At 40.8% G+C, this 23,402-nt stretch overlaps 2 protein-coding genes across 2 annotated transcripts in view; one reads left to right on the top strand and one right to left on the bottom strand.

Moving 5' to 3' along the window:
• The window catches only part of FBXO10 (F-box protein 10), a 94,270-nt gene extending 75,099 nt beyond the window's left edge, over nucleotides 1–19,171 (bottom strand). Inside the window, exon 1 of the mRNA XM_072596768.1 lies at nucleotides 18,792–19,171. Within this exon, the coding sequence (XP_072452869.1) occupies nucleotides 18,792–19,109 (318 nt within the window). The 5' untranslated portion in view covers nucleotides 19,110–19,171. The remainder of the gene's footprint in view (nucleotides 1–18,791) is intronic.
• A 293-nt stretch (nucleotides 19,172–19,464) lies between these two features.
• LOC140496686 (perilipin-3-like) overlaps nucleotides 19,465–23,402 on the top strand; it is a 29,629-nt gene continuing 25,691 nt past the window's right edge. Inside the window, exon 1 of the mRNA XM_072596771.1 lies at nucleotides 19,465–19,552. The gene's annotated coding sequence lies outside the window, so the exon portion shown is untranslated. The remainder of the gene's footprint in view (nucleotides 19,553–23,402) is intronic.

The following is a 23,402-nucleotide window of genomic DNA, read 5'->3' as shown; positions in this document are numbered from 1 at the left end:
TGTTCAAAACTGTCCCCTAAACCAGGACGCTGGGGATCTGCAATGAAGGAGGAAGACACAAAGATAGATAAAATTAATAAGTCTTTATTAAAGAATAATAAGTCTCCATAGATATTAGAGAAAGAGGTCAGTAGACGATGACACCAACTGTATTAGTGTACTCACTGAAAAACTGGAGTACCCTCTTCTCCTCTTAGATAATTACCGAAGTCGTCAAACAATTCAAGAATAAATATCTATTAAGTACCAAGAATTTGTTTTGTTTGACTATGGATATTTGTTACAAAGATTTTGTTTTTCTCTTTTTTCTAGTGGGGGAGAAGGGGAGAGAATAAATGCTTGTTAATTGAAAAAAAAATTCACTAAAAATCAAAACAAAAAAGTAAATACAAAGTAACTTCAGGAAGGAGAGGGCAAGCACTAATAACCGGGGGAAGAAGAAAAGGTTTTACATAGGAGGTAACACCCAAGCTAAGAATTTTAAGAAGCAGAGGTAAGAAAGAAGTGCAGTATCTTGGAGGCATGAGGGATACACCTATGAAAAGCACAGACAGTAGGTGATGGAGCATAGACAGTTCATGGGACAGTTTCACTGGAACCTAAGGGGCTTTCATAAAAGGTAAGTTAACAGGACTAGAAGAGATAAGTGAACATATGCAATAGTGATGGTTTTAATACTCTGTTATTAAAATGTGACAAACCTAGTAAAAAGATTAACAAAGAAGGCATAGAGATAAACTGTTCACTTAATATGCTGAAGGCATCTGTACAGAAGGAGAAATTAAATGACACAAACAGGAAATGGACTTTTTCATATGCAAATGAAAATCTTATAAAAATAGTCACATACTTAAGAGTCATAAAGAAGCCTTGGATAAACTGAAAAAGGCAAAAATAGACTCTATTTTAAAATCAACATGGACTACAAATAGAAATAAATAACATGAATAAATGGTACAAGGCTCCATGAAACTAAAGATATCTATTAAACAACAATTGTTGCTAAATAATAAAAGAAGAAATTTTTAAAATGACAACAGGATATTTACAAGAAAACACTACTATCACTTTAAAAACCTACAGGATGCATATGGAGCTGTTTTTAGAGGCATACTTAATAGCACTGACTATTGTAACTTAAAAGAAGATTAAAAAAGACTAAATAAAGGCTCCACCTAAGGAAAAAAGAAAAAATAAAGTAGAAAACACGGATAATAAAGGTGAGAATAGAAATAGAATAGAAAGTGAATAAATAACTTCACTAACATATATTCAAGGCTGAGGGATTTTTAAATATGCTAATAAAATCAGTGCATCCACTAGCAAATTTAATCCAAAATAGGGCACAGAATCACTAAAATTAGAAATGAAAACAAGGAAGATGTGAAAACCACAAAAGTAATGGAGAATATAATCAGAAAATAGTATGCACATCTACACACTAATAATTTTGGGAACTTAAATAAAATGTATGAATGCCTACAAAAATATGAATTACCAAAAAGAACAGAAAGGGAATAGATAATTTAAATAGACTAATTTAAAGGAAGAAATAAAGCATTGTAAGAGCTTCATGGATTATGCTGCCAAAAAACCACCTGGCTCATTGGGTTTACAGATACATTTTTTCAAATGTTCCCAGAACAAATAATTGCTAATGTTACACAGACTTTCTAAAAGTAGAGAAAGATGCAATACTACCTTGTTTTATAAGACAAATAAGGCCTCAACTCTAAAATCTAATAAATACACAAGAAAAATAACAGGACGATTTCATTAATGACAAAACACGAAACAAAATATTAAATAGAAGATAGCAAAGCACTGAATCTCCTTTTGGATGTTTTCCCTTCTCTAGGTATTCATGACACTGCTCCCTCCTGGTTCTCCACTCATCCTCAGTTTCCTTTGCTGGATCTCTCTGTGGGCTTGCCCCAAGGTTCCGTGCTAGGGCTTTTTCCCCTCATCAGTTCTCATGGGTTCAACTATTATTTTTATGCTGGTGATTCCCAGATCTATTGCTAAACTCTCTCATGAGTTTCAGTCCTACTTCACCAATTGAATTTTGGATATTTCCAAAATGGATGTCCCATAAGCATATCAAACAGTATGTCCAAAACTGAACTTGTTAATTTTCTCCAAAACCCTCCCTCTTCTCAATTTTCCTCTTCCTGTCTAAAATACCACAATCATCCTTCCTAGTCACTCAAGCTCTCCTCATTCACACTCGCTTCAAATATCCAATCTGTTGGCAAGTCCTGTTGTTTCTACTTTAAGGACATCTCTTGTCCTCATCACCTCTTACTCCCCAACCTTCTAGTGCAACAGCATTTTGATTAGTCCTCCAGTCTCAAGTCTGGCTCCATATGGATCTTCCTAGAGTGTAGATCTGACCATCTGACCCCCCCCTCCACCCCCCTCCCCCACATACACTCAAATTCCAGTGCTTCCTTATCATCTCCAGGATTAAACGTAAACTCCTGTCTGACATTTAAAGCTCTTCACAATGCACTTTCCATACACTTGACTCTCCTCTTGTGATCGCTTCTTTCCACTGGCTAGACTCAGGCTGGAATACTTTCCCTTTTCCCTTTTGTCTCTCTGCTTCCCTGGATTCTTTCAAGAGTGAGCCCAAATCATCCAGAGACCTGCAGCTTCCGGTCCTTTTTCCCCATTTACATCGTATAGATCTTGCTGGTGCACGGCTGTTTGCATGTTATCTCCCCCATTAGAAGGTGAACCACCTGAAGGCAGGAACTGGTTTTGCCCTTCTCTGCATCCTAGGATCTGTCACAAGGTTGACATTTTTAATAAATGCTTGCTGATTGACTGACTGACTTATTTACACGAGGGCTGTAAGGATGGTCTTAGTTTGGGAAAAAAGATTGACACCTTGAGACCAATGATTTCTACACAACCAACAAGTGCATATCATGTGCGTATCATTTAAACACTGAGTGAATACTAAATTGAAAGCACAGGATGTGTTCACTTGGGTCCCATGAGCCATATCTATAAATTCTGAGATTATCCGTGGGAGCCAAATTCCAAGTAAGGAAGATCCAAAATTCACTAACATAATTCATTCAAAAATTCAACATTTCTTAAACATTTGTGTATGTAAAGAATACCCTGCCCTCTAAGAGCTTAAATCTTATACATTCTACTGGGAACATATAACAAATAAGTGGATAAGTAAATATAAAGGCACTTAAAGAGGGAGAGACCCCCTCCCAACTGGAGATCAGGGGAAAGGCTCCAATTAGGCAGTAGCCTAATTGTAGGTTCTGAAGGAAGTCAGGCATTCTAAGGGCATGGGGAGACATGATAGCCTCAGAAAGGCATGGACATGAGAGATGGAATGTTGAGAAAAATGAACAGGAAGGAGGCTAGTTGGGCTAGAATACACAGAGTGTGAATGTGAATCATATGAAATGGGCCTGAAAAGCCAGCTTAGAATGGCTTTAAATGTCAGGCTGAGGAGGGGCAATAGAGATTGACTAAAGACTTTTGATTAGGAGAGTGTCCTAGTCAAATCCATTTTGAGAATATTAATTAGGTTCTTGTATTGGCAATGGACTGGAGAGGGGAGAAACCAGAAGCAGAAAGACTAATTATGAGACTCTGTAATAGTCCAGGTGGGATGTGATAAGGAACTGAATGAATTAAGGTGGCAGACCAAGAAAGGGAGCAAATACAGACAACAGTCATGATTTGGCAAGTAATTTAGATAGGGAACGGTGACGGAAACGGAAGAATCAAGAATGACTGGGGTTTCTCTAGGTTGGATTTTGCCAGCCAGAGATGGGTGGTGGCATTGTCCAACTATGAGCTTCACTTGCATTTCCTGCCAGAGGATGTAGATTCCCTGTTCCAAAGAGATCAGAAAATGCAGTGATTTCCATGTTGTGGAAGGGTCTGGAAGGGAGTGAAGGAGATCTGTGAAACACAGGGAATAAAACTGTTAATCCAAAAAAAAAAATTTTCATCCCTTTCCAGATTGTCCATGGATTACTAATGGCAAGCACAGATTCTGGATGAAGATCTACAAGAAATAATAATAGGCCAAAAGAAGGGAGGTATCACCTTTGGAAATTCAGGCTTAGTTCCTTTGAAAACTCTCTATTATTGAGGGAATACAAAAAGTTGGAGTTTTGCAATGAAGTACTGTACCATAATATAACTGCTCATACTTAAGGTAAGCAAAGGTAGCTGTTACTACTCAATGCCTACTAATCCAAAGCTCTTAAAATAATAAGTAGCATTTATGTACCACTTTAAATTTTACAAAGCTCTACACATGTTATTTCATTTGATCCTCATAAAAATAATTATTATAATAGCTAACATTTATATAGTGCCTACTATGAGCCAAGCACTATGCTGTGTCCTTTACAATTATTATTTACTTTGATCCTCCCAACAACCCTAGAAAGTAGAAACCATTTACATATGAGAAAACTGAAGCAAACAGAGGTTATAAAGTGTGCTTAAGGTCACATAGTTAGTTAGTATCTGCATCTGGTTTTGAACTTGGGTCTTCCTAACTCCAGATCCAGCACTCCATCCACTGGGCCACCCAGCTGCCTTCCCTATGATGATTCTAGACATATAAGCCAAGAGAAAATCTAGAGCAGAATAAACTACTGGCCCAAGAAAGCAGGAGATATTTATCAATAGTAAGAGATGTAGCCTTGGTGAGTTCAAAGAAAGAGCTATCAACTTGAGCTATTTACTTGAACAGCATGAGTGGAAAGAAGCAAGTCTTTGAAGCTAATATAAACATATTCCTTGCCTCTGGAAGGGAACAGGAAGAGAACATGCAGTATCTTACTAGAGATGAACTACTTCACATAGAACACAAGGTCTACCTAATCCAGGACCAAAGGCTTCCACAAAAGCCTCGGTGTTCTGAAAAGTATATTTTATGTATGGCTTTCCTTCCAGAATCTATTGTGATCAAGGCTGAGATCTGTAAAAGCAAACTGCTCAAAAAAGAGTTTGGCACAAATAAAAGAGTACAGCATCACACCATACTGTCCATCAATGCAACCTGGAACAATGATGAACAAACCTGCTGGGATGGTAATCCATGCTATCAACATGGTCTTTTTAGAAGTGGGCTTTACTCTATGCCTACTGATGCTTAGGTGAGAGCCACGTCTGCCTACTGAGCTGTGCTTTGGAGTCCCTGAAGATGAATGTGTAGAGACTTACAACTGATACATCACCCAGCCTTAGCTCAGAAGAACATGCGGAAAAGCAGGCATCCTTTTCCTGCCTAATACTTCAGCTGTAGAGGTTCATAGGAACAGAAGCCACCTACAATATCTAAATCATTGGGGACCAGAGACAGCACCATTCAGCCTGGGCTATTCTTAGGCTCAGAACTGGGACTGTTGGTCAGAAGACCTGAGAATATCAACCCACTGTAAAGGATGTAGCAATTTGGGGTGAAGAAGTGATATCAGATCACTCTCAAAGTGTAAGAACTATATAGCCAGGGATTAGGCTGGCGTACAGGGTGCCTGTGGTCAGGGGCAAGAAAGTTATGCATGCAGTCAGCTGCTCTCCACTGGCAGAGTGAAAGTAAGGAATATGGTATAGTTACTATACTATAGGACAATCCTGATATGTACTACTACATACATACTATATAGTTTTCTATGAGCTATTTGGTCTACAGAAAGCAATTCTAATTCAAATGTAATGTGCTGTCTCTACATACAACCTACATAATCAATTAATATAAGCATTTTTTCAGCACCTGCGATATACTAAGCACTGTATTAAGTGCTGGGATACAAAAGTGAAGATAGTCCCTGATCTCATGAAGCTTACCGTCTTAGCTGAGGGAGACGACGTAGACAGGTAGGAAAAAAAATACCCAATACTCTAATGCAGTAGCATTAAACGCAAAAAGAAACCTAAAACATAACAAGAATCCCCATGAGAGCCTAGTAACTTAGAAAACCATGTATTAATATTACCTATGCTTTGCTGAGTTTTTATTTGTTTAATACATCCCTATAATATTTTAATGTAGTTCGGGTCACACACTCAGAAATGTTGTGGGCCACATGTCTGACACCTCTTTGCTAATGGATCTATAATCTCATTGATTCCCCAACCAAGAACCCACCCTATTATCTCAAACCAAAGATTCCTGTACCTGCTGACACTGGCACCAAGAGACAGGAGAATGAGAGCAGACCTGGGATAGAGGTCAAAGAACAGGCATCTATAATCCAGACTTCCTCTACCAGTCCCTGGCTCTCCACTCCAAAGCTCACTCCAGCCACACTGGAAGCACCCTCCTCCCCTGTGACTTCTCCCTCTTTTTGTATGGCTCCCCCCGAACCTCCCCTCAGAACAGAGGGCACCAAGGCCAGCAACGCCTCAGTCCTTTCCAGGCTGCACTAAGCACTTCTACAAAGCCCTCTTTGGGTACCTTCACCTGCACCCCCGCTCTTCTGCTGTCTTCCTCCATTAGAATGTAAGCTCCTTCAGAGCTGAGAAGGTCTCTTTTTTCTCTACTTAGCACAGTGCCTGGAATATAACAAATGTTCGTTGACTGACTGATTGCAGCAGGGTGGTGGCTTTCAGAGGAAAGAAGGGGGCATGTATAAGAGATGGCAAAAAGGTAGAATTGACAGGACTTGGCAACAGATTTGATGTGGGGTAGGGGTGGGGGGAAGAAAAATGAGCAGTCAAATGTTATATCCAGGTTTTAAGCCCCAAGGAGAACCGAAGGATGGTGGTACCCTTGACAGTAATATCGGTAAGTTAGGAAGAGAGGAGGGTTTGGGGAAAAGATAATGAGTTCATTTGGGGACATGCTGAGTTTAAGACTTCTTCAGGACATTCAAGTTCAAGATGTCCAATATAAATGTAAGCTGAATAAAGTTTGGAGCAGAACAGGTCCTTGGAGAGCACCTAATTCAACCACTTATTTTACAGATGAAGAAACTGAATCTGTTGTGGGATATGTGACATGTTCTAAGTCACTCAAACTAGAGAAGAGCATGGTAGAATACGTGGAGCTCAAGAGTTGGAGTAAGAAAGCCTGGATCTGTCTGAGTCTTGGCTCAGGCACTGATTAACTGTGTGATCAGGGACAAATCCAAACCCTCCATTTCCTCAACTTCAAAATGGAGATCCAATAGTTTGCATCGTATAATTTACCTTGTTATATTATTATAATTTAACTTGCCTAGTTTCAACTATAGGGGGTGGGAAGAGACAGAAGAATACAGAGGAGGGGGAGAGAGAGAACCACTTCAACAGTGAAGATGATTCTGGGCCATTCCATTCCCTGAGTTTACCTCTGGGAATGATGTCTCGAGTGGGTTCATAATAACCGAGGAAACAAAGTTTGGTTTTCACAGCAAGTATGAGACAGGGGCCTGAGCATAATTCTAGAATTTTCCCTTTGCTCACATCCACAGACAACATATTTATTCTGCTTATATTGAGAGAGCTAATAGAAAGGACAGCCTTGATTGGTCTTCCTAGGATTCTTGCTGTGTACTTCCTTGTGTCCTCATTTGCCTCATAGTAAATCCAGAAGAAAAAACAGTTATATGGTCACACAATCACCCACTACATTCAAGTTGTTCTTAGAGCATTTTGATCTCTAATCAAATTTCCTGCCAACTAAGGCTTTATCTTCTTTGTTTTGTTTTGCATTTGAGTGGAAGTTCTGGTTCCTGCCTCTCCCCTGATTAGCATAACTGGGTGTTATGAAAATTAAAGTTTAGGTTCAATTGATTCCACAGCAACCATCTCAAATCAGCCACCTGCTCTCTGATACAGTCTGTCTTCCTTTAAAGAGACCCTACCCCCTTTTAGCTATGATTATTTAAAGATACTATATTATACTTAATGGGCAAATTAAGGGATTTTCAAAGGTAATTTTTACTACATGTGATTTTTGCATTATGCACTGTCTTTAAATCTAACACTTCTTTCCACCCCTCAATGAGATATAACTGTAATGAAATCTTACTTTTTATGTCACACGGTTGTTGTAAGGCAAGCACTTAGTAAACTGTTTGTAGGGATGGAACCTAGACCTGTGGTTTGCACTGGTACAGGGAATTCCCAGAAGTGGAAACTCACTCTACTTACGCAGGCTGGCACCCTCTCTGCAACCTGTGATCTTAGAGAATACCTGGAGCAGAAAGGTTATATGGTTTCCCCAGGGTCACAAAGTATACTTTAAAGAACTATGTGAATATGAGATACTATGACAATGTTTGACAGAACCAGGGATAAAGTCCTGGTATTCTTTCAACCACTTCACACAGTCTCTATGGGGTTACCATCGCCCACAGACACTGGCTTCTCTCCTACTGCTCCACAGCAGGATTTCTTAATCATTTTTGTGTCATGGATCCCTTTGGCAATTTGGTAAAGCTTTTGGACTCCTGGGAACCATTTTTTTCTTTTTAAATAGTATTTTGTTTTTTCCAATTACATGTAAAGACAATTTTAAACATTCATTTTGAAAAAATCTTGAGTTTCAAATTTTTCTTCCTCTTTCTCTCATCTCCTCCATCCCTAAGATACAAGCAATTTGATATTAGTTATGTATGTGCAAACATGGAACCATGCTTTTAAATGCATAAAATAAAATTCACAGGAGTGCAAAGAAAACCAATTGGACTGAAACACAACTGTTAAAAAGTTTTTAAAACAAGTTCACTGAATCAGGCTAAGAACTCCTGCTCTGCAGGATGTTGTAGGGGACCACAAACTTAGATCAGGACTAAGGGCTGTACCCTCTATGCAATCACTACAGACTTCTTCATTTCTCTTCTTTTTTCTTGCTCCTAGTTTATCCTTTCATCACAAAAATTTACTCAATGTCTCTTTTATTCAATCATCATCCTTCCAAAACCTACCTCTGTGCTTGGAATGTCCTTCCTTAGACCCTGGCTCATCACATTCCCTCAAACATCACAAGAAGGCCTATGTGTTCCTGTAAGCTTTCTTTCAGATGTTTTCTTCAACTCACTAAAGTTACCATGCACTGCCCTTTTCTGACGGAGCATACACATCACCTGAAGGTCTGACCCTCCCGAGGTTCATCACATGTGCACTGTCCTATTGCTACAAACTATGGCGATACTGATTTCCCCCATGTTATTTACTCATTGTATAATTACTTTTTTCTGTGGCCTCATATGCATTCATAGTCAGGAAGCTGGAGAACAGCAATGACATCTATTTAATTTATTTTGTACTACACCAAGTACAAGGTTAAGTATAGACTGGTACTTGATGAAAGTTTTGATGATGATAATGCGTAAAAGATATGGCCACAACATCCTCAGAAACACCTCTTCGCTTATGGCATAGGGAGATAAAGGGACTATCACATATTAAAACCAAAGTTAAACACTTCCTCTCTCACAGGTGCTACCAGTCTCTCTACCGGTAGTTTCCAGCTTGTCTATCATGTACTGCCACCCACTAAATAACATTTCCCTTACAAGGTCTATGATGTATACAGGGATGCTTGTTCCTACAATACAACTCCAAACTTCTGTCTTTCTGATGGCTCTTGATAGTTTCTCTCTCTTCCTTTGCTATCTCCTTAACTAGGGCTTTTGGAAAGAATCTTCAAGTTCTTGTCACTCAACACTATCAATTTATAGATTAGAAAACTGAGGTCCAGAGAGATAACATAGGTTGGCCAAAGTAATGCTGTGAGCGAATAGTAAATGGAAAACTAGAACCGTAGTCCCCAAACTCCCAATCTATAGTCCTACCATCTCTTGGCTGTCAGTACTGTATTAGAATAATGTGGAAAAAGTAAAGAGGTTTTAAAATCTTGAGGGGTTCTTTAATGAATAAGATGTATACACTTTAGTGATATTTGCTTTTGTCTGTTTGAAGGCCTTCTGCCTCCTCTCTGTTTCTTGGCTTTCAACATTGTTTCAAAAGATAAAATTGATGGACAGAAGATTTTCCATAAAAGTATTAATAATACTAACACTACACCTCAGATATGTGTTTGTGGGTTGTCCTGGTAACCTAAGCATTTATAACATTGTTTCTGTGAGAAAATATATTCCAAATTCTAAACCAAGTTACAAACAGATTTTTGAAATACAATTTGTTCACAAATTGGATGTCACTGTTTGTGGTAATAAAGAACTAGAAACAAATGCCCATCAAGTGGGGAATGGCTAAACAAATTATGATATGTGAACAGAATGGAATATTACTACTGTTCTATAAGAAACATGAATATGAAGACTTCAGAGAAGCATGGTTAGTCATACAAATTAATGCAGAGGGAAGAAGAATTAGTAAAATAATATATACAATAACTAAAACAAGGTAAATGGAAAGAACCACCAAACAAAAAACCTCTTGAAACTGAATGTAACTACAATGACCAAACTAAAATTTTTAGGATAAGTTAGGCAGCTCCTATATTCAAAAGGGGAGAGAGAGAGAGAGAGAGACAGAGAGAGACAGAGAGAGAGACAGAGAGAGAGAGACAGAGAGACAGAGAGAGACAGAGAGAGGAGCTCTGATATTCCCTGAAGAATATAAATTACACACGCTTCCTTTGGGGAAGGTCGTTTATGACTCACGCTGTTAGATTCCCAAGCTTGTCAACAGTCCCCTGGAGAAGACCCAATTGTCTTTCTCTCTCCATTATAGCTGGGGGACTCCAGGGGATTTGAAAGCATGCAGTTCCAGAGAGAGGTTAGAAAGATTCTAAACCTAAAGTCCTTGGCTTGAAGACCCTTGGGAAACTTAAGGAAAATGTAATCAGCTCTGGCCACACTTCAATATTTCTCCTACCCTCACACTGAGCAAGTGCTGGATGTTGTTTTCATACCCTTCACTAGCATCAGACTCCACATACAGCCTCCCTAGGAGACATGTGCTAGCTACTCCTTTAATTTTAATTCCACAGCTCAAAGGCTCCCATGGCAAAAGGTAGGGGGAAAACATGAAGGATGAAAAAAAATCGTTACCTAGTTATGGAAATCCCTGCAGAAACACAGTTCCCCATGCTTTAAAGAAAAGCAGTTAAGTGAAGCCAAAGTAGAGTAGAACCGAATGGCCTCCATTTAAATAAAGTAAAGCTTCTAGCTGGAGAAATTTCAAAAAGGAAGGACCCAGCATGAAAGGTTCTACAGGACCTACAATTGATTCTCACACTGACTTGTGCATTTGGCCAAGTGACAACTTCTTTATAGTTTTATTTTCCACATTTGTAAAAGAAAAATGAATTTGTTCATTAATTTATGGGACTGCATTAGTATCAAAGGGATTTTTAAATTAAAAAACGAGAAGGAAAGCTTAGAATCTAATTAGTCATAGCCCCAAAAAAGGAACTGTTTTCTCACACTAAATTTGGTATGTCAGCAAGTAAAAAATGCATTTGTTAAGTATTTCCTATGTACCAGGCACTATGCTAAGCATAAAATATATATGTATGTGTATATATATATATATATATATATTCATTCAACAAATATCAATTATGAATGTTCATTAGTAAAGTATTGTACTAGGAGACTGAGGGCAAAATGATGAAAAAGACATGGTTTCAGTCTAAGAGATGCTTTTACATTAATCTGGTAGACAAGATGAAATATTTCTACAAATACAGAACAAGCACATAAAAGAGTAAACATTCTAATAAGGATTCAGATGAGAGTGAGAGATCACTTCTGGAAGGGAGGCTTCATGGAGGTGGCAAAACAGCACTGGGTCCTAAAGAATAGGAAAGATTTCAATGAGTACAGATGGGGAAAGGAAAGAAAAAAGGCATTCCATGTACAAGAAAATGAGCGGACAAAGTCACAGAGGCCTATAAGTGCTGTTAGAGGAACAATAAGTAGAGGCGTTTGGCCTATGCTCAGGATGCGCAGAGGAATAGTGAGAGATGAGGCTTGAAAAGCTGGAGTCAGAACTAGACAGTACAAAACATATACCTGCCAAAATACACACAGGACATTATATGAACATAAACATAAAACACTTTGTATACAAATAAGGTCAGATCTAAACAAAGTGAAGCAATATTTATTGCTCATGGATTGGTAAAGCCAATATAATTTTAAAGTAACAATTTAACCTAATATGTTTATTTAATGTCATCCCAATTATATTACTAAAAAATTATCTTACTGAGCTAGAAAAAGTAATAACAAAGTTCATTTGGAAGAACAAAAGGTCAGGAACTTCAAAGAACCAGGGGAAAAAGATATAAAAGAAGGAGATTCAGTAGTCTCAGACCTTAAACTATATTATAAGGTGAGAGTATTGCTGAAGTATAAAATGGATAATTTTGATTATTTTAAATTAAAATTTTCTTATATAAATAAAACCTATATAGCCAAGAATAGAAGGAATGCAGAAAACTGGGGAAAAAATATCATAGACAACCTCTTAGTAGGATGTGATTGGGTTGGAATGTCGCTATGGTATAGGAAATGATGAGCTGGTTGGTTTAGAAAAGATGTGGAAAGGCTTGAATTTATGAAGGAAGATGCTATCTGCCTTCAGAGAAACATAATAAGTGGAAATAAGCATAGTATGGTCTTATACATATGTACATGAGTGGCATATGTGTATGTTATAGATATCTATGTACATGTATACACATATATATACATACACACATATCTGAACTTTATTCTGCAGCCAATGGGGAGTAACTGAAGGTTTTTAAGAAGGGGAGTGATGTAAACTGAGCTGTTTATGGAAAGTTTCTTTGGCAATGGTGGGTTGGATGGACTGGGAAGACGGAAGACATAAAAGGTGATTGGAAAGAGAGAGGTTATTACAAGAAACAGTTCATGGAAAAAGCAATGATGGCCTGAGCTAGGTCCCAGTGGGAATGGAAAGGAAAAGAAGGACATGAGAAAGAGCGAGAAAGGATTCAGAAGAGATTGAAAAAGGAAGAGTAGGCCACAGCTGGGAAGACAGTGAGTGATGAAGGAGGAGTTTCAGGGGAATGGACTGCACCCACCTCAGAATTCACTGCTACTCAACCAGAGGTGGCTGATTGGTCTGAGGGAGTACAGGTGCCATCTGCGCCCATTCGGCAGTTCCCTACTGAAGACTGAAGTGCTCAGCTGGCCGCTGAGGACTGGTCTATGGCTCTTACTGCTCAGGTCACTGAGTAGGTAAGAACTATCACAGAGTGGTCTTAAGTTTTACCCCAGATGCTCTAATTGTGTTGGAAAAAATGCTGATGGAAAATAAACATTGGTTTCTTAAAAAAGAAAGAAAGAAATAATGAGAAATTAGGTAAAATGGACAACTAGAGTTTGCATTAGAGGCAACTGAGGACCTAGAAGTTAAGTGACCTTCCCAAGATCACATGACTAGTAAAGAGGCAAAGTCAAGAACTGTGCAGAGGGCCTCCAACTTCAAATCTGGCGGTCTTGCCACTGTACGTCTCCTGCTTTTCTCTGCACTTCCATTTTCCTTTCTAAGACACAGCCCTTGCTTAGCGATCTCTTTCATTTTCATTACCCTGGAGGTCTTGGAAAGAAAGGGCTCACATAACTCGTTTAAAATCAAATATCTACTCTGACATTCTACTTGGGTTGTTGGAAACAAAGTGATTAAATATAGAGGTCCTTTTCATTTTGTCCTTACTGACATACAGAAAGAATAACGCTACGTTGTTGGTGTGGTGTGGTGAATGAAGTTCATGAAGCTGGTAAGACAGCATTCTGACAAATTTTACTACACAAATGTCTCTTGGTTGGAACAACTATCTCTGCCACTGATCCAGTTGTCTATCCACTTGACCCTTGCTATGGGTACTCCCTCTGCCAATGCTATTTGCAATCACCTCCATGCCTTATCAGATGGTCTTTCTGAATTACTAAGGCCAAAAAAAAATCATTCTAACAATGCCAGTCTTTTAATGGTAAGCCTCTGTTAAGTCAGCAAGCACTGATTGAGGCTAAGACAAAACACTGTCCCAGAGCTCAAGATGCTCACAGGCTAATGGGGGAGATAACACACAAACAAAGATGTAAGACCACAATTCCTACAGCTTCAATTCGGGACAGTCACAGAGGGAAGGCACTATTGGGGAAAGATGTCTGGTAGATTAAGATTTTAGCTGAGATCTGAGAGAAGCTGGGGGGCAGGGGTAAGGAGAAAGAGTCTTCCAGGCTTGGGGGGACAGCGGGTGAGAAGGAAGAGTCAGGAGATGGGGTGCTATGTGCAAGCAACAGTAAGAAGGCCAGTGTTGTTGGATTGTTAGCTACGTTCAGGGGAGTAAAGTTTAAGAAGACTGGAAAGAGAGTGAGGCAGGCTTGAAAAGCCACACAGGATTTGGTATTTGATCCTGGAGGTAATTGGGAGCCACTCTGGTTTACTAAGTGTGGGGCTGACTTGGTCACACTTGCACTTTCAGGAAAATCATTTTGGCAGCCCAGTGGAGGATGAACTAAAGTGGGAAGAGGCTTGAGGCAGGGAGACAAACCTGAAGGGTATTACAGTAGTTTCAGGGTGATGCAAGCCTGTGGCTGGGTGGCAATCATGTGAGTGAAGAACAGAGGACTTGCATATTGTGAAGGTTCAGCTGGGCCTTGGACAGTCAACACATAGTCCATCATCAAGCACATATTCTGAGGCTTTTTTCAGTAGCATTTGCCAGACCATGGGCTCAGTTGGTCTAGCCTTGGAAAGCCCAAGGTGAATGGGCTTTCTACACCATGATGAGGCATTAGAATAAGTAACCGAAGTGTAGGATTGTTCTAATCACACCATTTTTAACGTCATTCAGAAATTGAGAACGGCGCAAACTCTCATGAATTCAAGATCTGTGCCTTTTTCCATGGAGTGGTAAATGCAGTGACAGATCAATGATTCTGACACATCGCTTAAAATGACTCTTCTCAGCTGTACTGGGTGACATATTTCATCTTCTTATTTTCATTTTAATTTAAGGACATTCTTAAGCAGATGGTAATAGTTTGATCTCTCTGACTGACTTTCTGACTCAGTGTCTCAGTCTGTTTTCGAGTTTATGGGGCACTTTCTCTTTCACTCTCTTCTCTACCTCTGTCTTTTTCTTTCTATCTCTGTCTCTGTGTGTCTATTTCCCTCTGTCCCTCTCTTATGTTTCCCCCAAATGTCACTTTTGGTATACTTTGTTTTTTATTTATCTTTTAGTTATTTTATTGATACTTTTAAAAAATACCACTGTAACTTATGAAGAACATCCCCAATAATGTTAATTACACTGAAGTGCTTAAGCAAAGCAAAAAGGCCAAGGTCTCCCACTGTACTCAGAGCTATCGCCAGTCATCCTGACCTATGTCTTGCCACTGGATTCTGATGACTCTGGAGGAGAGAGTGAGGCTTCATTTAAATCCAGTTCACTTTCAAGTCAAGACATCACGCTGACGACGTCATCGGTTCTCTTCGAGAATGAAGGACAAATAACAATAGCTGACACACAGAAAGATCCAGAAGTGTTCATCCCTGCTGAGGACTGGGCAGAAAGAGTCTCTCTACCCTGAACTTTACTTTAAAGATTCACATTTTTTATTACTTTTATGTTATTTTTATCTAGAGACATTTTTCTAATTTCTGAACTTACAGTGAACTGTCTGGTAGCCAGAAGACCAGGATTTAAATCCCAGTTCAGACTACCTGTGTGACCCTGGACAAGTCACTTAACCATCTCCAGTTTCCTCATTTACAAAATGACAAGTTGGACAAGATGTTCTCTAAGGGCTTTTCCTGCTCCAAATTTTAAAATTTCCTATGGAATAAAGGAATATAACTAAGAGAACAAAAACTTATTTCATCTACTTTACTCTTCCAAGGGAAGAAAAAGAGAATTTCAATTAAAATGCTAACTGTTTATTTAGTGAGAAAAATAGCCTTATCACAAGGTTGGAAGGGACCTAGTTAGCTTAAAGCAAGCTCCAAACTACGTCTTCAATGATTTAGCCATCTCTTCCCACCCTAACCTGGGTGGCAACAATGCCTCATGACAGTGAGCACTACAGTAAAGGATTAATTATATTCAGGTTTGGATTTTCTATTTATATAAAAATACTTAGCTATATACAGTCTGATATCATTCTGGTCTGCTCTAATTTCTTTCCTTTTAGGCCCAAATTAATTTGCATTGTTAATTAGCAAACAAACACAACCCACACAAACGGTCCAAATGTTCTCATCTCTTTTCTTTTTCTTTCTCCTTTATTATTTCATTCTTCCTGACATTCTTCCCTGATGCTTTGCTTTCCATCCAAACCTAGCCACTCCTCTTTTTTCCCATACTTTTTACTTTTGTGGTCCCAACTGCAATAACTAATAAATTAATTTAAAGAAAACAAAAAGGTAACAAAATTGAAAATAAATAAGATGAAGCTTCCCCTTAAAGAAAACAGGTAGGGGTGTGTGTGTGTGTATGAGAGATGAGTGAAGCAGAAAAGTATTTCGAGAAATACTACATATGTATATATGTATGTGCATATATGCACATATGCATGTGTATATGTGTATACACACACACACACAAAGTATCAGCAGACAAGAACATAAGATTTTAGCTCCTTGGCAACCACTAACCATGACACCATACAAGTCAGAGTTGGCCATTCCTTGGTCTTTGCATCTAGAAAATGAACTAGATGTGCTTTTTTTTTTGGACAGAATAAGAACTAAGTTTCCCTCTATAATAAGCATAGTGCATAATGAATGCTTATGGAAATTAAGTGGCTCTCTGCAGTATTAAAGAGTAAAACCTTGCAGAATTTTGCTCCCACTCACCACTCTGGGGGTGGAAAAAAGAGAAATGCATTTTCACTGATAAGCCAACCAGAGTCCACCTACTTCTGTCACCTGGCAGGCTCCTATATCAACTGAATAAACTTTGTCATTTATGACAAGAACCCTAGTCATGAAGATTCCTTCATCCCTGTATCAGAAGAAAAGTCCTGTGTAGACTAAGTGTAAAATTATAAACTTCTTGACTAGATGTTTCATTTTGTACAGTGCCAAGTCCCTTCTCTGCCACTAACCAGTTTACAACCTTGCAAGTCAACTGCTCAGAAACCCTCAATGACACCCTATAGTTACTAAACAAAATTTAAATTCCTTAATTTGGTATTCAAAGACCTCTAGCTCTGGCTCCAACCTCTTTCCCAGCTTTTTCTCTCAGTCCTACACTCTAAGCAAACCAAATTACAGGGCAACCCCTAAATGGAGCCCAGCTTTTCTTTCTCTGTATCTTAGGTTTGCAGGGGTGGGGAACCTGGGGCCTCATGGGTATATGTGGCCCTCTTGGACCTCAAGTTCATCCCTTTGACTGAATCCAAATGTCACAGAACAAATCCCCTTAATAAAAGGATTTGTTCTGCAAAACTTGGACTCAATGAATGTCATTTGAAAAATGAAGGGTTTGGAATCTTAAAATCACCAAGAACTTTTAAACGCTTTAAAAAAGTCTCCAGTTCTAAGCTTTCCTGTTCAATTAGCTCACATAAGCTACATAAATAAAAATTATTTGTATTTAAATGCCTATCATAAACAACAAAAACTTGGAAGCCACTTTCCAACATAAAATTTATGTTTAAAGAAAAAATAACAGATTCACCAAAAAGTCCCATGTGTTGAAATTACTCTCTGAATGGAATGTGTCTTCTTTTAAAGACCTGAGGGATCCCAATAGATGAAACAATAAAAAAAGCAAAACAAGTTCAGTCTCCACCATCACCACCTTTGGGGGAACTTCTATATCTGGTGAATAAATAAACACTCTCGGCTACGTGGGTCTCCACTTAAGTTTTCTGCCTGGGGTTCTCCTCACAGAGTCAGCCATGACCTCCTGAGGGAGACGTGGAAGTGGCTATTCAAATCTGCTCCTTTTTCGCCAAAATGGGCAGAATTGCACGATTTTTGTTGCAACCTCGACAACATTCTATGAAAATCTAAGAACAGAAGTTACAATAGGAAAGCAGTCTTCCTCCATTCAAGCATTAAGGAGCTTCTCTACAGAGGTCGGGCACCCCTTCCTGACTGCCCTAAAGTGTGTGTCAGGACCATTCTCATCAGCACAGCAGCAAAGACAGAGACTCGCTGCCCCAGAGATCAGGACAAAGGCGCCCGCAGAGACGCGCAGAGAATCCGAGACAAAGCGCAGAGATTAGAGACACGCGAGCGGACAGAGAGCTAGAGCTCTGACCTAGGAGAGGCAGAGACGGCACAGACGGAGGGAGGGAGGCGCAGGCAGGCAGGCAGACAGACAGACAGACAGACAAGCACAGAGACGCGGACCCACAGAACCAGACAGGCACAGACTGACACCAACTAAGACTGCGTTACAGACAGAAACACAGACAGACAGAGAGAGGCACAGAGGGACAGAAAAATACCAAGGGACAGAGGAAGACTGAGGCGCCTCAGAGGCGGGCGCACGGACACAGGGAGGCGCAGGGCAGAGGGAGGCGCAGACGGAGCTCCAGACAGGCACGATGCCTAGCAGAGACGGACAGAGAGACACAGACAGAGACAGAGACAGGGGTGGAGAGAGGCTCTGAGGGACAGAGACACTGACAGAGGCGCAGAGGCAGACACGGACACAGACTCTCAGACGGACAGACGGAAGGCGGGGTCAGGGATCCCAGCCGGCTCCAGGGCTCCTTCCTCCGGCTCCCACCCGGGCCCCCCCTCCTGCCCCATTCTCCCCAGAGGCGGGGGAGGGGCGCAGCTTCTCCCGACGCCCCCCGCTTCGCGGGCCGCTTCCCAGAAGCCCCCGCGGCGGCCAGGCTCACCTCAGCGCCGTCCCCGCCGCTCGAGCCGGGCCCGCAGCATCGCGCCCGCGCCCCCCGGGACAGGGAGCCAGGGCCGCCCCGGCCGCTCCCCGCGCGTTCCTCCCTCCCTCGGCTCGGCTCCTCCTCCGCCCTCCCTCTCCCGAGCCCTCGACTGCACGTTGCCAGGGGGCTCGCCGCGGTTTGGGAGGTGTCACGTGACGGTGCCGCTGCGGGGGATGCTGGGAGCCGGCGGGGGCCCTTCTGACTTAGGGTTGGGGCTCGGGGGCTTCCTACAGCTGGCAGGGACCCCTCAGAGGCCTTCCAGTTCAGACCACCCATTTCTACAGATGAAGAAACTGAAGGGAAGTGGCTGGGCTGGGGTCACCCGGGCGGAACTTGAACCCAGGACCTCTTCATGCCGTGTGACCCCGAGCAAGTCTCGGAAAGAATGCTTCCCTCAAGTGCGGGATTTTTCCTTTAAAACCGCAGAGAGGGCAGACCATCCTTATGCCGCCCCTCCTAACCAGCCGCATCCGGTCCTGCACTGAGTCTTTCCTTCAACGCCCCGTTCCCAAGGGGAGGCGATTCTAGAACCGCCCGGGGAAACTGAGGCAGGGGCTGCCCCATTTTATTACATTGGCGCAGATATTCTTAAGCGCCTAGGAAATGGGGAGATCCGCCCAGAACGCCCTTGTTCCTGGAGGTGTTCGTCAGGGGAATCTTCATCCAATGAGTCCTTCCCCCCCAAAAGTGGGAGCCAGTGAGGATCCCACGTCACTAGGGTAAGGCGTTCGATGTCGGAGCTGCTCGTTGGTATAGGAAAGCGTCCGCAAAGTCCGCTGAAACCTGGCCCAGATCTGGAGCCAGGCATGGGGCTCGTCTCTGCTTTGTCTCCACCTATTCACTTCTGCGAGCAAAGTGGATACAGTGTAGCAAGCAGTGTAGCTAGTCTTGGATCTGGAGCCAGGCATGGGGCTCGTCTCTGCTTTGTCTCCACCTATTCACTTCTGCGAGCAAAGTGGATACAGTGTAGCAAGCAATGTAGCTAGTCTTGGATTTGGAGCCAGGGAGACCTGAGTTCAAATGTTACCACAGACCCCAGTGTGACCCAAGGCAAGTCACTTAACCTATGCCTGCCTCAGTTTCCTCTTCAGTAAAAATTGGGAGAGAACAATAGCAGCTACTTTACAGGGCCATTTCGAGACTCAAATGAGAAAATAAGCAGGGTGCTTTGCAAACCTTAAAGCACTGTATAAATGCTAGATACCACTCCTTCTGACTAGCTGGGTGACCCTTGGCGAGTTATTTAACCCTGTTTGCCTCAGTTTCCTCATCTGTAAAATGAGTTCGAGAAGGAAATGGCAACCCGCTCCAGTATCTCTGCCAAGAAAATCCCAATGGGGCCACAAATTTTGGACACAACTAAACAACCACCATCACTACTACTATTTTTTCTTTCATCTCTTGGAAGGTGCAGCAAGAGGAAGAAGGGGAGAAGGGACTTCTCCCCAACCCTGTCTATAGCCAGTAGAACATAGTCCCAGTTGTGAAGTTGAGTTGGCAAAAGAAGGAGAGATTGTCTTGCCAGGAGAGGGGATCCTGGATGAGAATGCCCTGTGGAAAAGTTTCTTCTGGTCTTAGGGTATGGGCTCTGGTTCTTTCTGAAAGTGCTGAGTAGTTCAGGTTGTCAGCTGAGCCAAAAGCTATAGGAGGCCATGGTGAATGTAGCCAAACAGTGAAGCAACATTTGATGAAGCAACACCCAGCAGGGTCCAGTGGAACAGCATCCAGGTATGACTATAATATTAAAATCTGAGAAATAGTATGAGAGTCCCAGCAACTGTATACAAAGGAGGCATGAATTGCCCCATCTCACATAGGCCTTGGCTATGTGTATTACCTATGTGTGTCCTTCCCACTGACCCTGTAGTATTTATGGGAGAGTATATTCCAAATTTATGAAGAGTACATTTTATTCTTATTATTCCATTTAATAATAATAATTGCTAGGATTTATATAGCTCTTTAAATGCTTTTCAGAGTGTTTTATAAATATTGGTAAATGCTTTTGCCTTCAGATAGCTGTGTCCTATGACTATTACTAGGGAACACACCGGTGGTCAGTTATAGTTTTATATTACTTTTATTTATATATATTCAGCTATTGTTTTTGTTTTTTTTTCTTTATAAGTTTTTTTTTTTAATTTATTTATTTAACTTTTAACATTCATTTTCACAAAATTTTGGGTTACAAATTTTCTCCCCTTTTATCCCCTCCCCCCCCCAAACACCAAGCATTCTCATTGCCCCTGTGACCAATCTGCTCTCTTCTATCATCCCTCTCTGCCCTTGTCTCCATCTTCTCTTTTGTCCTGTAGCGCCAGATAGCTTTCTATACCCCTTTACCTGTATTTCTTATTTCCTAGCGGTAAGAACATTACAGTTGATCCTAACACTTTGAGTTCCAACTTCTTTACCTCTCTCCCTCTCCACCCCTTCCCTTTGGAAGGCAAGCAATTCAATATAGGCCAAATCTGTGTAGTTTTGCAAATGACTTCCATAATAGTTGTGTTGTATAGGACTAACTATATTTCCCTCCATCCTATCCTGTCCCCCATTACTTCTATTCTCTTTTGATCCTATCCCTCCCCATGAGTGTCGACCTCGAATTACATTCTCCTCCCCATGCCCTCCCTTCTATCATCCCCCCCACCCTGCTTGTCCCCTTGTCCCCCACTTTCCTGTATTGTGAGATAGGTTTTCCTACCAAAATGAGTGTGCATTTTATTCTTTCCTTTAGTGGAATGTGATGAGAGTAGACTTCATGTTTTTCTCTCACCTCCCCTCTTTATCCCTCCACTAATGAGTCTTTTGCTTGCCTCTTTTATGAGAGATAATTTGCCCCATTCAATTTCTCCCTTTCTCCTCCTAATATATTTCTCTCTCACTGCTTGATTTCATTTTTTTTAAGATATGATCCCATCCTCTTCAATTCACTCTGTGCACTCTGTCTCTATGTATGTGTGCGTGTGTGCATGTGTGTGTGTGTAATCTCACCCAGTACCTAGATACTGAAATGTTTCAAGAGTTACAAATATTGTCTTTCCATGTAGGAATGTAAACAGTTCAACTTTAGTAAGTCCCTTATGACTTCTCTTTGCTGTTCACCTTTTCATGGTTCTCTTCATTCTTGTGTTAGAAAGTCAAATTTTCTTTTCAGCTCTGGTCTTTTCATCAAAAATGCTTGAAAATCCTCTATTTCATTGAAAGACCATTTTTTCCCCTGAAGTATTATACTCAGTTTTGCTGGGTAGGTGATTCTTGGTTTTAGTCCTAGTTCCTTTGACTTCTGGAATATCCTATTCCATGCCCTTCGATCCCTTAATGTAGAGGGTGCTAGATCTTGTGTTATCCTGATTGTATTTCCACAATACTTGAATTGTTTCTTTCTAGCTGCTTGCAATATTTTCTCCTTGACCTGGGAACTCTGGAATTTGGCCACAATGTTCCTAGGAGTTTCTCTTTTTGGATCTCTTTCAGGCGGTGTTCTGTGGATTCCTTGAATATTTATTTTGCCCTCTGGTTCTAGAATCTCAGGGCAGTTTTCCTTGATGATTTCATGAAAGATGATGTCTAGGCTCTTCTTTTGATCATGGCTTTCAGGTAGTCCCAAAATTTTTAAATTGTCTCTCCTGAATCTATTTTCCAGGTCAGTTGTTTTTCCAATGAGATATTTCACATTATCTTCCATTTTTCCATGTTTTTGGTTTTGTATTGTGATATCATGCTTTCTCACAAAGTCCTTAGCCTCCATCTGTGCCATTCTAGTTTTGAAAGAACTATTTTCTTCAGTGAGCTTTTGAATCTCCTTTTCCATTTGGCTAATTCTGCTTTTGAAAGCATTCTTCTCCTCATTGGCTTTTTGAACCTCTTTTGCCAATTGAGTTAGGCTAGTTTTCAAGGTGTTAATTTCTTCAACATTTTTTTGGGTCTCCTTTAGCAGGGAGCTGATCTGCTTTTCATGCTTTTCTTTCATCTCTCTCATTTCTCTTCCCAGTTTTTCCTCCACCTCTCTAACTTGATTTTCAAAATTCTTTTTGAGGTCTTCCATGGCCTGAGCCCATTGGGTGGGCTGGGACACAGAAGCCTTGATTTCTGTGTCTTTGCCTGATGGTAAGCATTGTTCTTCCTCATCAGAAAGGAAGGGAGGAAATGCCTGTTCTCCAAGAAAGTAGCCTTCAATAGTCTTATTTCTTTTCCCTTTTCTGGGCATTTTCCCAGCCAGTGACTTGACCTCTGAATATTCTCCTCACACCCACCTCGCCTCCTGATCCTCCCCTCAGCTATTGTTTTAGTAACATAAATCCATAGTACTTTGAATCTGGGGTAGTCATTCCCCAGCACCATTTGCTCATATTACGGGAGGAACCCAGTGGGATGCTATACAGCAGTGTGCTTGATGATGTAGTGAAAATAGCCTTGAACTTGAAGTCAGGAGAGACTTGGGTTTGTAATCCTATCACTGACATTTACTCAATTTGTGAACATAGCAAAAGCTCTTAGGCATTTTCTGGGTTCACTTTCCTTATTTGTAAAATGAAGACAATGACACTTGTGATACCTATGTCACAG

The sequence above is a fragment of the Notamacropus eugenii genome, chromosome 3 (assembly GCF_028372415.1).
Source record: "Notamacropus eugenii isolate mMacEug1 chromosome 3, mMacEug1.pri_v2, whole genome shotgun sequence".
In the NCBI taxonomy this organism is placed as follows: Eukaryota; Metazoa; Chordata; class Mammalia; order Diprotodontia; family Macropodidae; genus Notamacropus; species Notamacropus eugenii.
The sequence above is the reverse complement of the archived record's forward strand: the minus strand, read 5'-3'. Positions and strand labels throughout refer to the sequence as shown.